The sequence below is a fragment of the Rhinatrema bivittatum genome, chromosome 2, assembly GCF_901001135.1.
Source record: "Rhinatrema bivittatum chromosome 2, aRhiBiv1.1, whole genome shotgun sequence".
NCBI lineage: Eukaryota > Metazoa > Chordata > Amphibia > Gymnophiona > Rhinatrematidae > Rhinatrema > Rhinatrema bivittatum.
In genome coordinates this window covers 619,115,239-619,130,676 of record NC_042616.1, presented here as the reverse complement: position 1 = coordinate 619,130,676, position 15,438 = coordinate 619,115,239, and the positions used below count along the sequence as shown (strand labels likewise).

The 15,438-nt window shown below is 40.8% G+C and overlaps 1 protein-coding gene across 1 annotated transcript in view; it reads right to left on the bottom strand.

Annotated features, from left to right (window-relative positions):
- Window positions 1–13,614, bottom strand: part of ASXL3 (ASXL transcriptional regulator 3) — a 367,079-nt gene extending 353,465 nt beyond the window's left edge. The window contains exon 1 of the mRNA XM_029591205.1: window positions 13,363–13,614. Within this exon, the coding sequence (XP_029447065.1) occupies window positions 13,363–13,416 (54 nt within the window). The 5' untranslated portion in view covers window positions 13,417–13,614. The remainder of the gene's footprint in view (window positions 1–13,362) is intronic.
- Between the last annotated feature and the right edge of the window lie 1,824 nt (window positions 13,615–15,438).

Sequence of the window (15,438 nt, the reverse complement as noted above, 5' to 3'; positions counted from 1 at the left end):
TCTATACTGGTTGGCAATGCTTTACCACATCAATTTCAAATTCCTGATCCTGGCTTACAAACGCCTGAAAGATCTGATCGCAATCAACCTTAGTTCCCTCGCTCCCTACAGAAATCCTGTCCTTGGCCTCCTCACCCCACCCGCACACTGCACTCAATATGCCAGAGCTGCCTGGTGATACCATCCCCAGATATCTATGCATCTCACAAACTCCAGGAGAACTGTCACAGACTCTGCCCCACCCTCTGTAACACTTTGCCCCTGTACATCAGTAGCTGCATATCTCCTAACTTTCAGCAAAACAGTAAAAATATGGTTCTTTGAGGGGTCATTTGGCACCAGCTAACCCTACGTCATATTCAGTCCTCAAACAAGTCATACCAGGCTGGACCCTCTGGAAAACTTTGTCTTCTCCCTGACAGGATACCAAATCCAATCACTCTACTAAGCCTCCTACTATTTAAATCGAACCTACATCAACTCGCCTCCCCTGCCTTCTGCCGGTACCGATAAGCTGAGACATATGTTTTTACTTGTACAATGCTACTTGATATCCCGTACACTATCAGCATTTGTATTTTTAGTACAATGTAACCGATCTCAATTATTGATATAATGACATCTGATTATTGAAAATTGGATGTTATGCGGTTTGAACTCTTTCTGTTGTAAAAGAGTCATAAATAAATGATAATGATGATTATGATTATGAGAAAGTATATATATCCTTGCATTGGAAATATATGCGTACACTTTCAGAAAAGAAATACATTATACTGTATAAACTGTACAGATCCCACCGCACAGTTTATAAAATACTAGCATTAATCTCCACGCTTCTACTTATGCATGCAAATGCTGTACCATGGATATGAGTGAATTTTTAAAGGCGTTACAGGCATAAAAGTAATATATATATTAACAATTTTCATAGGTCCATTTACGTGAATAAATTCAAAAAAAATTCAGCCCATGGAGTGAATTTTCAAAGGAATTCCACACATAAAAGTATCAATTTTCAAAAGCCTATTTACGCACTTAAGGATGAATTTTCAAAGGAGTTATGCATGTGAATGTAATACTATCATAGCAATTTTCAAAAGCCATTTACACAGGTGACGTGCACTTACTATGGCCCTTTCAATGGTATATACTGTAGAAATTTTCAAAAGCCCACTTACATGGGTAAATAACATTTACAATGTAAAACCCAGTTTTCCTCGTGTAAATGCTTTTGAAAATCAGGCCCACAAAATTCAGTTGCATATATCGTAGCAATATTAAAAAATTCATTGATGTATGTAAAGTCCATTTTCGCGCATAAAACCTTTTGAAAATTTAGTGAAATTTCAAAGGAATTATGCATGAAAAAATAGCAACTTTCATAAGCCCATTCATGTGCTTAAATCCTTTTGAAAATTACCTCCTATATATTTTGTCCATTCATTATCAGATACATTTTCTAAGAAAGTGAATTGCATATTTTCCAATTTCCTCTGGAAAATGAAACCTCCACATATAATCCTCTGAAAACTTAAAATGAGCAAAGAGAATAGTAAGGTCAATTTCTTCAATTTTCTTCTGTATAACTATGGCGTCAATACTCAGAAATCTACTGAATTGGTAAGATAATTGGATAAATTAAATCAATTAACTTTCTCGGTTCTTAAGCTACCTTTATCTTCAACTAAATATCCAGCCAAATCTACCCACTGAAAACTTGAGTTGAGAGATTTAGGCCTGCTATTTTGCACCGTTGGGTGTACATGGCTAAATTTAACTGGAGAGTGCCTCCAGCCTAAACCCTTTTTAACCTGGCTAAATTTCTGCAGATTATGATTTTAACCACACAAATTTAGCATGATAAAGGGTCCAGATTTTTACTCTGTGTAGATTTACCACGCTAAGACCTGATTTTAACCTGGTAAAGCTTTTGAATATTGTCTCTCCTTCTCCAGCACAGATATATTTTGTGACCAGGTGGCTTGTAGCTACAAAGTTGGAGTCATTAGAATAATCCTCCAGGTTGGAGGTAGAAAGAGAACCAATCTTTCCTCTTCTCCTGCAGCATATGCCAGGGATGGATCCTACAATACTTGTTCCTGAAAATTTAGTATTACTATCAAATGGGAATTTGGATGATTCATTAAAAATGAAATGGAAGTACATGATCAAAATGCTTCTATAATATAACCCAATAATTTCAATCAACAGTTTGTGCATTAAATGGCATATGTGGTACATGCAGGGATTATAGATATTGGATCAGATATTAAAATGAAAAGAGTTTATGACCTTCTAAGAGGAAGAATGAAATTTAAATTAGCAAGTTCTCAAAGATTTTCATAGCTTCTGCTGAAGCACTAGACATTAGCAGAGAAAATTAATATCCATTTATTTCAAGATATACCAGAAACTTTTAAAACTTGTGAAAAGGAGTGGGCATCCTCTAAATTACAATCAGGCCTATCACTGTTTGCACAATGCTCTAATTGGAGGTTGCTGAGGAACAGAGAAAGTGTGGGAAAAGGCCATGGAGGCCTATACAAAATCTGCACAATGGACTATTTTTCAGAGCAAGTCACTGTAACTGTCAATATCTGCATCCCTCTTAGACTTGTATTTTACTGCTCTCTGGCCATCTGGACACTGGTAAAAATCTCCCAACTCAATATGCAGGAAGATAATAAACACTAATTTTCCAACACAGAAACAGGGAAATTCTCACATATGCCATATTTCTGTAGCAATATAAGAAAACTTTGGACAAGAAAGGATTAGGGATATACTGAATATCCAATGTGAGCTTTTATTTCAAAGTATTAGTTTCAAATCGACTGAATTACAGAAGATATTTCTACCTGTAACATGAGATTGTTAGAGGTTTTACTTTCCCTGGACTTAAGACGTGTCCTTAACAATTGGAAGGAGATTTCCTTCCTAGAAATGCATACTTGATGAAATACATTATGTTTGACATGCAAATAAGGAGTTGTTGCAGTCAAAAAATATAATAGATTTCAGGAGATCTGAAAACCTGTGTGGATTATTTATCCCAAAAACTGTTATTGCTACTTTTACTGCAGTATTATTAAACTATGTTGCACAGTGGGAGGATAACTTTCAAACAAATGCATGGTGGCATATGAACGCATATATAGCTGTGAGCAGATATACACAAGTATTTTATAACTCGCGAATATGGAGGCTTACACACGAATACATGCAATGCATTGAAACCACATGTATCAATGCATTGAATGCCCATACTTTTCCTATTTTAAAAATATATACACAAAAGTAAAGTAGGATTTAGGTTAAGTCAGCCAATTTTAAAATATGAAATTAACCAGCTTTACTAATTAATACACCAGTTCGCCCTGTCCTTCTCCGGGTCATTGATACCTTCCTGGTTCTTCAGCCTGAACTCTCCCCCACCCCCCAGCTCACCCAGACCTCCCACCCAATCAGTACTATACAATAAACACCTTTAATATCATTTGCACCACATGGAAAAATATGCATGTAGGTTGGCAAATGTATGCGTCTTTTAAAATAGCAACTTGCGCACGTTTGTTCTGGCCTTGCTCCAGGACGCCCCATTTTTATGCTCATAGATATGCATGCAAAAATACGAGCACATTTTCAACTTTTATCAAATACGGAATACACAGGTAGAGGCTATTTATGTGCATATAGGCTCATTTTTATACACGTAAAGTTTTGAAACTTCACCTCAATTGTAATAATATCTACTACTACCACTGCTACTACTTAACATTTCTATAGCGCTACACGACATATGCAGCGCTGTAATATCTTCCCAGACAAGTTACTTTTAAGTTCACTAAATGGAAATTGTATTTTAAGACTTTTTTGTCACTTCAAAATACATGAGCACACACCAAAAAAAAAAAAATTGATGGTGGTTGTGCCAATATTGCAGTAAACCCTATCCCGACAATCCTAAAGCTGCAAAACGGCACCAAATCTGCCCTGACAACCCTAAAACCAGTCGGGTTTTCAGGACATTCACAATGAGTATGCGTGAGATAAATCTGCATAAAGGTACCCGAATAACCTGGCTCCACGCAAACTGGTGACAGGCATTCTGGGGGGTAGGAACTTATGGGGATATTTGTTTTATTTTAAACAGTATCAAGTGAATTTTTAAAGTGTTACTTTGTGGGGCTGAGCAAGCAAAAATAGGATATTCGCACGTAAGTAGCATGTGTCTACGTAAATGATATTTTATAAAGCTCCAAAGCGTACATATACTTGCAGTATCGTGTGTAAATTTTAAAAGGTAAAAACGGGGCTGGTCTAGGGGCATTCCAGAGTTGGATTTTCCAGCGCACAAGTTGCTGTTTTGTGAGAGGTATTAAATGCATACATTACCAAATGCTTATGCACCTGCTAATGGACTTGCATAATTGAAACCGGATGCATCTTTTGTCTGCAGTCTTTGGCTGGGACGTCCGGGTGAACTGGTGAGGACAAACTGCTGATTCCAAGTATGCACACAACTAAGGGGTGAATTTTCCAAAACATTACAATTTGTAAAAATTAGCAGATACGCACATAGGCAGCACCTACTCGCATATTCCATATTTTATAAAAGTCGAAAATATGTGCGACTTTCGCGCACACATATAGACATATAAGAAAAGAGTGGTTTAAGAGTGTTTCTGGACCGGGCCAACACTTGCACACGAAAGTTGCTATTTTAAAAGACACTTGTGCGCGTACATTTTCCAGCTTACTTGCGTATTTTTATTCCTGCTAATTATCTGGCGTGACAGTAAACATGTTTATTATGCAGTACTGATTGGGTGGGACATATGGGTGGATGGGGGCAGTTCAGGCTGAAGAACCAGGAAGCTCTCGATGACCTGGAGAAGGACTGGGCAAACTGGTGGACTAACTGGTAAACTGGGTAATTTCATTTACGCGTGCTTGTATTAAAATTAGCCGACTTAAACTTGTAAACCGGGACTTACGTGAATTAAGGCCAATTTTACTTTTGTGCATTGGGACAGTAACTTGCAAATAGGTGCCCGGGTGCATGGCCAGATACGCTGAAACCTTATATCCTGCGTGTGTACGTGTGCTCCTAATTTTGCAAGTTTGTGCGCGTATAATGTTGGCCTTGAGCCACACAAGTGAGGGAATAGTTTTATAAAAAAAACTTACACCTCCTCCATAGCAGAAGTAACTTTATGCTCAAATATACCTGGGTGTGCGCCCAGGCACATAGGTACTTGTGCACACATCTCTTGGCTCTGCACCACCCATATTCCGTCCCTTTTTTCCCTGATATGTGATAGTCACACATTGAGCGAGCATGCGAGTGCTTTATAAAATCAGGTGGGCAGGCGCATATGCTACATGCGTGCCAATCTCCTGATTTCGGCACATGCCCGGCTTCTAAAATTCACCTTCAAATATTGATAGGTAATTTTCAAAGGAGTTCCATGTGAAATTCTATCGTAGCAAATTTCAAAAGCCATTTACCCGTGTAAAGTGCACTTATGCGAGTAAAGCCTATGGATAATTCAATGGCAGATGTAGCAATTTTCAAAAACCCACTCTCATGGGTAAAGTGCATTTACATGTGTAAAACGCAGTTTTAATTGTGTAAATGCTTTTTAATATCAGGTCCCAGGCAGGTATATTTTTAAAACAGGTAGGAAAAAATACTCAAATTACATTTATTAATATACATGTTTTCAATGTATTGCATGCATTCGCAATGGTACAAGGTATGCTGCAGGGTAGCTGCATGTTATAAAATAATAGATCTGTTTGTGGCCATATATAAGCATATATAGCATTGCATGCATTTATTTGAAAGTTATCTTCCCTGTATTTTCAGAATGGTATATGCACATGCTTTAAAACAGTGGTTCTCGACAAGTGTATCAGGACACACTGGTGTGTCGCAAGGTCCTGGGAAGTGTGTCACAGATGGCTGCCTCCTTATCAGCCCAGGTGGGAGTTGGTTGACTTCTCTTACATTGGGCCTGATGGGAGCCTACTCTCACTTCCTTCTCTTTTTCTTGCCCAGTGGGAGGCTGTTTCCTCCTTCACCCAGATCAGAGCGAGACATTGCCAGCTCCTGCTCTTCTGGGCCTGATGGGACACAGACTTTATCTTCCCCTGCTGAGTCTGGGAGTGATGCTGCTGCTGAACTCTTACCCTGTGGAGGGTGGGGGAAAGGAGATTGGGGATGCTGGGAAGATGAAGATGGAACGGAGAGGGAGTGTGGGGGCTGCTGAGCAGGAAGGGGTGGGACCCAGGGGGTCGGGAGAGAGATGGAGCACAGGGAAGATGATGTGGGGGGTCAGGAATGTGGGGCAGGGATATGTGTGTGAGCGGATAATTGAAAGGGAATAATTGGGCAAAGTGAAGGATGATGGAGGCATGGAAGGAGAGTGACAGGGTGCAAGAGTCATAATATATGAGTTTTGGGAAATGTGCATTTCTTCTATCTTTGTAATTTGCTTAGTGTAGCAGGATATGTATTTCTGTTTCTAGCTCTCCAGTTTTGCACTGCATGCAGAATAGCTTTTTGGGGTTTCCATTCCAGTTTTTGTCTCCACATTTGTAATTTGTGGTCTTTTATTCTGTATTTGGTGAAGGTCGGATCTGTATATGTGACTGAGTTGAGGTATTTTACTAGTAGGTAGGGATTTGTATCAATCTTTGATGCATTTTCTCATTCTCAATAGGACATGCATTGGTGCTGCACTGCTGCCTTTTCATAGGAAGGGCTATTGCTGTTTGAGTTCTTGGAATTAGTGTTGCAATGTATTGGAAGGTTTGCTACACATGTGCTGAGTGAGGTTTTTGTTTTCAGGTTTTGTATTTTACGATGCACCTGGTAGTAAGGGAGTTTGTGTTTCTGTTACTGAGATAGCACCAGAATCAGAATATCTTTTTTATATAGCGAGTGTATTTGAAATATCCTAGTTCTGCTCTGCATCCATTGTTTGGGGATGAGGGGGAGAGTCGAGGGGCAGGTTCCTGTGGATGCAGAGTATGTGTTTACATTTGGCCCCATGATGGTAAAGTGTTCAGTGTGTCATGCCTGTAAGTCTTATCTGCAGGTGTGTCCCAATAGAAAAAAGGTTGAGAACCACTGTTTTAAAGTATACCTGCCTCCACTTGCTGAGCTGTCACACACCACACAGTTTATAAAATACTAGTATAAATCTCTGTGTCCACTTCTGCACACAAATGGTGAAACATGCAATGTTTTGAAAGTTGGGCTCCCTGCATGCATGTGAACCCGTACAAGTTAAGCCCTCTGAAGAGGAGGTGTAACTTTATGTGAGATAATCTGTGAGCGTACATGGCCACTAATCCATATGCCTACTAGGTTCATTCTGAAAATGCAGGGTATCTTCTGTGCATAAAAACTCGGCACAGATTTCACTCGAACACACGCTATAAATTTACCCTCCCTATGGGCCTCCAATGCATGTTCATTTATCTCATGCATATTCATTGTGGATAACCTATTTGTGGGGAGGTTTTAAACTGCAATCTGCCTTGAGCCTGTTGGAAATTGTAGAAGTATAATAAATAAAAATATATAAAATAAATAAAACCCCAGCTGGCCCTGTGGTTAGCAGGACAGGTTTGGGAAACTGGCTTATTGTCACACCATGAGTAAAGGATGCAGGGAATCACTGAGGCTGAAAGCTCTAGTCTAGACTCAGCTGCTAGACTAAATTGCCCGATAAAACCTCTATTTGTCCAGTATGACACCTAACAAGCCATGGCATGTACCATGGCTAAACACAGATTACACTACCCTTGCATTGATACCATCACCCCCAGGGCAAATGTTTATACAGCAAGCAACGGTTAAGACGATAGCTCCTTTAATAATAACTAGAGTTCAATAAGTTGCTAAATTGTGGTTTCTCTTGTATCCCGCTGCACATTTGCGAGCTTAAGAGTCTTTCATTGCTTGCTCCTGAATTGCTGGATTTTATGATATATGTTAGTGCTCCCTGTGCCTTGTCCTGCACGTTTAAAAAAAAAAAAAAATGGTTGTCATAACGCAAATAAAGACTGCTTCTTTTGATTGAGGCCAGAAAAAAACACTGATCCTGCTGGGGGGGGGGGGGGAGGGTGCTGATCTCCAGCCGTAATGTTACCTGCGCTGTTGAGATATGGGCAGTGCAATCGTCTTATTAGTCACTGCGTATCCTCCTCCTACGTTCCCGCCACTGAATGCAAAGGCGATCAATGTAAGCTCATTTGCGGAATCATTTTTCAAAGGAATCAGACTTGCTGAAATTAGGTCATACGGCACTCTCTATAACAGTATTCTTCTGCTTCCAGGAACAAAACAGCAATTAGAATATACACCGACATACCACCTTGCATTTATGCCAAATCCCAAAGCGTTGTTATTCCTACCAGATCATCTGTACCAGGACTTAGTCACTGTATTACAATCTTCAGCACAGAGGGAGAAGAGACGCAATATTATTCATGTTATTCCCACAAATATTAACATCCAGTTAAAACTGACTAAACCAAGGAGCAGGGAATTAAAGAATTGTGGCTTTCATGGCGCAGGGTCAGTACAATACGGATGGGATTCAACTGCAGGATCATACAGAGGGTAATTTTCAAAAGCCATTTACTCGTGTAAATGACTATTTACTCATGTAAAAGGGCTACCTAAGTACTTCAAGGATCAACGAGGCGTATATTTTTACCCGAGGGAAAAGTAGGTAGGCTCGGAAGCGGGGTTAGTTCGGGGCAGACAAGAAAGCGCACAGTTTGGGATTTTCAAAAAGCATATGCAAGCTGTTTCTCAGTATTAATAAAACGTAACTGCAGAAAAAAACCCATTTCTGCAGGTATTTAAGTTTCAAATGGACAGGAAGCTCGTACTTCCTTTAGAGAACTGCTGTAAAATCTCAGGGGGAAGTACCCGTGGGCTTTGTGACAAGCTGCAATAGTCCTCTAACCGATACCTGAACGCAGGCCGATAAGCTCAGTTTTCCCCTCACACCTACTGACAAGCAACAGCATCAACAAAGAAAAAAAACATTAAAAGTTAAAATGTCAGGAAAATAGAATGTCAGCATTAAATAAAATCCAGATTATTTATCAAGTTACTGCTTGGGAGGGGGGTTTGAAAAAATTCTCCATGATTATGAAATAATGCCCATGGCCAAAACGCCATTCACCTGAAAATCCTTGAGCCATCGTCAGTTACCACTGCAGCCGCTATACGAATCATATTGGAATTTACAACATGGAGACACTGTCTACTATACCCAAATAAAATTATTTACCAAAAAATACTTGAGTAGTTTTGAAAATATGCGCAAAAATAGTATCCAGAATCCGTAGCTAAGAGTGATACTCAAAATTCATATGCATTGACCCATACTTAAATATCCTTCTACAAACAGGTTATCTCTATATAACAGTTCAAATATTACAATTCATCACTTCTCAGACTGTGAGCTAAAATTCCTTCTCACACACTCAAATTATTGCACCAAGAACATGGGATATAAAGCTTGGGATGTGTTTTTTGTCTCACCAGCCACTGAGATGACATCATTACACAATATCCAGCTTATTGTTTGGTGACATCAGTTACTACATAAAGAACACATCCCAAGATTCACATTTCATTTTCTCTGTGCAGTAACAGAGTGTGTGAGAAGGAATTTTATCTCATAAGCCGAGCAGAGATGAACTAGGGGTCACAGATCAGCCATGAATAATCTAAGGGTTTCAATTTTGTCCAGTGTCTTTACATTAGACGCATTTATGGTGATTTCCTTGCTTCATGCTTCGGGCTAGATTTTAAAAAAACTGCGCCCGTGCTTACTTTTGGTCACGTGACAGGCGCAAACAAAAGTACGCCGGATTTTAATAGATACGTGCGTAGCCGCGCGTATCTATTAAAATCAGGGGTCGGCGCGTGCAAGGCTGCGCAAAATCGGCAGCCTGCGCACGCCGAGCCGCACAGCCTGCCTCCGTTCCCTTCCACCCCCTCGCACCTTCCCCTCCCTAACTCACCCCCCCCCAGCCCTATCTAATTCCCCCCCCCCCCACCACCTTTGTCGGAAAATTTACGCCTGCCCAAGGAGTGGCTCTGAGTTAGAGTCAGGGCTGGAAGCTAGCTGGCTGCTGTGCATAAGGGAAAGAGAGGGAATCAGGATACCAGTGACAGGAGTTCGGCAGCTCCAACATAACACTCTCCACTCCCCAAGAATGATGAAGGGGCTTGGCTTAAGCATAGGAGGAAATGCATTTTTCGTTCTAGTTTTCCAGTTGTGTACTGATTACAGAGTCTGACTTCTTGGGATTTCCATTTCATTTGTTTTCTGCACATTTGTAATTTATGGTCAACTATTCTTTATTTGGTGAAGGCTTTTCGGTGTTCTGAAATTGTGACCAAGTTGAGATAATTCTGTTAACATGCAGACACCTGTAGCTCATTGTGTTTTCCCAACAGGAGGTGTATTGGTATTGTAGGCCCCAGTGTAATATTTGCAGTGCTGCCTTTGCATAAGTAGGTTTGTTGCTGCTGACATCCTGCGAATTAGTGTTGCTGTGGTATGGCAGATTCGCTACATATATACTGTGGGGGCCGATGCAATAAGGCGCGCGTTGAAAGCAGGTGTTCGTATTGAGCGCCCCTTTTTCCTAATGCGCACGCAACCACATCGCCTGGGCACCTGATGCAGAATTTAAATGAGGGGCTGCATAAAAAAGGATGCACTATGGGAGAGTTGTGCTAAAATGTATCGGGTGCCCACAATTGCAACGGGTGCTCAATACGAACGTCCGTTTTTATCCCGCTTCTTCTGGCCGATTTTGCTGAGGTTGCTGAAGACACCCATAGCTAAGTGCACCTTGCTATTAGGCGTCTAAACTGTGTGTCCAGAAGAATTTTTATTTTTTTTTTAAATCAACACCGCAAGCAGTAAATGTAAGTGTCACAATGATACTAAATAGGAGGAACCACAGAGGACCGTATTTTTTAAATTCTCATGAGCTCTTGACTTGCAGATTGACTTTACGCCATCTCCAGGGCTGGAGTTAAATTTGCCGTGTTAAAAAGTGTGTGTTGGGTGCTAGGTGATTTTCTGCAACGGGGGGGGGGGGGGGGGGTAATAGCTAATAGCCTCATCACATGAAATTTATATGTGATGGGCACTATCCGCCATACATTTGTTTGAGCACTTGTTTTGGTCGCGCTAATCTCCTTATTACATCGGGTGCTAGTCTAGCGTGTCAAAAACGTGCATCCAACCGCGTGTAAACCTGTGCGCTAGGCTAGGCACACTGTATTGCATTGATCCCTGAGTGTTTTTCACTTTTTCTTTTTTGTACATTGTATTTTACAATGTGCCTAACAGTAAAGAGAGCTTGTGTTAGTTACTGTTGCTTAGATGAGCCCAGAATTATTAGATTTTTTTGGAATGGTGAGGTTCACAGAGAAATATCCTGCGCTGTCCCCATGTTGGCAGTGTGGGGCTTGTTCTATTGATAAGGAGTATATTTATTTATGTATTTGTTTTTATATACCGGTGTTCGATTTGCATATCACATCGGTTTACATATAACTTAAAAAGTGCAGGAAGTCAAGCATTTCCTTTTGTTTGGTACAGAGAACGACTAGAAACAGTAACGTGCGGAGTAACAGTAACATGATTCCAAATGAAAATTACAGAAGAGGAGGTACAGGATTTATACTGGGTTTGTCTTGCACATACATGACAAGAATGAACCTCTCTTAAGCCACTGTATGTTGGGTATGACGGCACTCTCAAATTTACTTCTAATGGTCTTCTGACTACTTGCTTTGTCATGTTCTCCTTTTCTACTATGTCTTGTTTTCTAACATCAAGCTTTTTATTGCTTGGTCTGAGAATGAATAATTATATTCTATGATTTACACAAAGAATGTATGTAAGAAAAAAAAATACTTTTAAAGGTAAACACGCAAAGTAAGAAATTGGCAGTGGGAGCTAGGGGTGGAGCTTGGTTGAGATCCCCCTCGAAAAAAAAATCCTCCAATGCCCTCATCTGGCCCAAACTGATAGTGATATAAAGGCACAAGATAATATGAGCACTATGACCTCTATTCTTTGAAATTTAGAGGTATGCCAAATATAAAGCACATGAGAAAACTGTCCTAGGACGGAACAGAATATCTTTGAGCAGGGTGGAATATCTTGTTTTGCAACACCAGAAAAAAAATGTGGGGTACCAAATATTTCCCAGATTTCTGGCCATTTTCAAAGCTTAGGAATTTTGCAGGCCTGAATAGATAAGAATAAATGATGAGCCTCCTTGTTTGGTGTGTCTATTTATAATACTCTATAGATTTTGATTTTTCATTCCTTGGCAAAAATCAATGCCACTTCCCAGTTGTTTATTATTACATTGCGTAAGCTGACATTGGTCTTGATTGAACTCCACAACTGAAATACCGTTAATCCAAATGTTATAGATGGTGACAGTTTTACAGTCAGTTTACAATTCTTCAATATCTGATCGTCTGCAAGAACTGAAAGTGATTCAAAGGTGGTGTAATATTACACCAGCAGGCAAATCGATTTGGCTGGTTTCTAAGTCCATTGTGAGTGACTTTTGGTAAACCAGTTCTCTGACGGGCTTGTCCGCTGAAACCATTTCTTTGTATCCGTTCTTGAATACTCTGTTACTACTGCACCTACTCCGATTCAACAATAGACATCATTTACAGAGATCTGTGCAATAATCAACTATTTCGAGACTCTGCGTACCTGAACCAGTCGCACGCTCTCTCGAATCATGATCCAGCCCAGGCTACCTCACATCTATCAACCTGAATGAAGCTCGGCACATTTTTTTTTCGCCGCGCATCTAATTCACGAACAATTCCGATTCCATTTCAAGCTTAAAAGAGAACTTCTGTGCGTCCTAGAGTAAAGCATGCAGCAGATCCAGCGCAAAAGCTGAACTCCGCAATCCCACGAGACGCAGACCGTACAGATAGCAAGTAGCATTGCCACACAGCGCACCCAGTTGGGATAAAGATGAACGAGAACCCGATAGTAAGCCTCAGCTACACTGTTTCTTAATAAGTCAGAAAGCAGTGTCGTGGGGCTGCAGTAGAACAATAACAAAAATCTGCAAAGGGAATAAAGAAGCGCATCCAGCCGAGAGCCGCTGAAGTGCTGTTTTCCAACTAGCTGCATCCCTCCCCCGTGCAGCGAAGGCTACCCTGACCCCACTTCACGCAGCGCCGAGGCTGCGGAGGGGACCAGTAACTCCGATCGCAACAAAGAAGGACGCACAGGCAAGCTACGCCCGAGCAGCACCTACCAAGCGGGCAGCTTCGGCCCAGGTGCGGTCCTTCTTCTTCCTCTTGTCTTTCATGTTTGCATCTCATTGATGGTTCTTCTGATGTGGGGATTCCACGGGGCTTCGGGTTCGAGCGCGGACAATGGCACGGGGAGGCGAGGCCGGGCAGACGCACAATCGGGGCGCTCGCGCACAGGAGCGACGATAACAGCAGCAGCGGCAGCAGCGGCAACAGCCTTAGCCCTCAGCAGCTGACAGCTCGGGGATGCTCCGTTCCCACACAACAATACACTCTGACGTCACGCAGAATGGCGCCCGCACAAGCGCGCCCGGCATCGCGAGGACAAGGCGTATGCAAAACCTCGCGAGCGTTAGCTGTCGCCCCCTTCTCTCCCTGCAGCCGCTGCCATTGAGTTGTGTCTGTAAAAAGCCTCCCAGTTCACAGCCGTCCGTCGGTGCTGGTTACTAATGCCATTGTTCTGGGTAGGCTACCCATAGGCAGTTCGGGACGACTGTGTGTTGCATTGTTAAGGGCCTGGTCTCCTTCGCTGTCCCTGTTTCAAAAGCTGCGTTGCCTATAAATGAAATACAACGTTAAAAAAAGGCTTTTTAGTTTGCCGAAAGTGGCTTAAAAGGATTCAGCAGGGCTGCTTTAGTAGAGGTTTGGAAGCAGGCTCGTTCCCAACTGAGAACTGGCTCCCCTTTATTTGTAGCGACAGTTCTAAGTATTTTTTTTTTTTGTTGTTGTTGTTTAAAACAATGGCTTTTTGCTGCAGAGGACTTTATCCAATCCAGTACATTATCCAATCCAGTACATTTCGGGGGAGGGGGAGGGGAGAAGGGAGTGGTAGGCCATGATCCACATTCCTGTATTTTCTCCAAAATATCGCTCAAAGTAGCATTTGAAAACTAGCCACCTTAATCCCATCTTTAAATCTGCGCACTTCCTAAAGAAAAGGAGTGATTTTTAACACAAGAAGTAGGGAAAGCATGCAGAGGCATGGACTCTAGAATGCTTTTCAAGATATGCATGGCTTTCGAAGTGTAGGGGTGGTGGCTTTAGAAGTGCGTTTTGTCGCCATCTTTCACTAGCAGCTTAATTTACTTGTCCATGCTCCATAAACTCTAGAGATTTAAAATACCTAAATGTTTACCCTGGAGAAGAGGGGTTTTGGAGACGTTCATATACTTCAAAAGTATAAATAGTAAACAAGAGGGAAGTTAAAAAATTAGGTCATGTTATGTGACTGAAAGGGGTAATCTTAGAAGTAACAAAGAATTTTTTTTTCACAAAAGGGTGGTAGATCCATGGATGGAGGAAAGACAGTTATCAAAATTGAAGAGAGCATGTGATAAGCACAGATGATTTTTTAATTATGGTAAGGTGTAGGCAAATAGAGTTCAAATAGTCTATTGTATACGAAAAGAAAATGGGCAAACCAGAGGAACCTTGTGGGTTTTATCTGTTGGTATATACTTTGTTATATACTTTGTCTTACCAACATTTATAGCTAGCTTATGAGTTAGGATAGTGAGGATATAATACAGTATTTCTAGAATGTCTTTTATACAACTGTTTCAAAACCTGATAATTACATCCGACATCCATGCAAAATATAGTAAAATAAATATAGTACATTATTGTAACAAAGTAGATGTAAGCTCACAGGGAGAACAGATGAAACTGAACAGAAAGAAAAGCTGACCTGATGACACAACACTTACATTTTTCAAGACAGTCAGTACAACTATAAAGAAATATTTGCCTTCTACTGGCTATATTATATGTTATGAGAAGTTAGAACAGTTGAGGAAATAGGGCAAATATAAATAAGGCCAAAAGAATATGCAGGAATGAGTTCATGAAAGATTTTGAGAATAAAGAGAGCAGTCCTGAACTGGACTCTGAAAAAGATGAACATAAGAAAAAAGACATTACAACAACAGAATCTTGCAATTTGCAACTATATCTGGGATCTGTACCATGAAACTTAATTTCTACCTACTAGCAAGATTATAATACATTCCTGAATGCAAATTATCATTGAGGCAATAGCTTCAGGCAGGAAGAATAGCCAGAAATCTGTGGTCATTCGG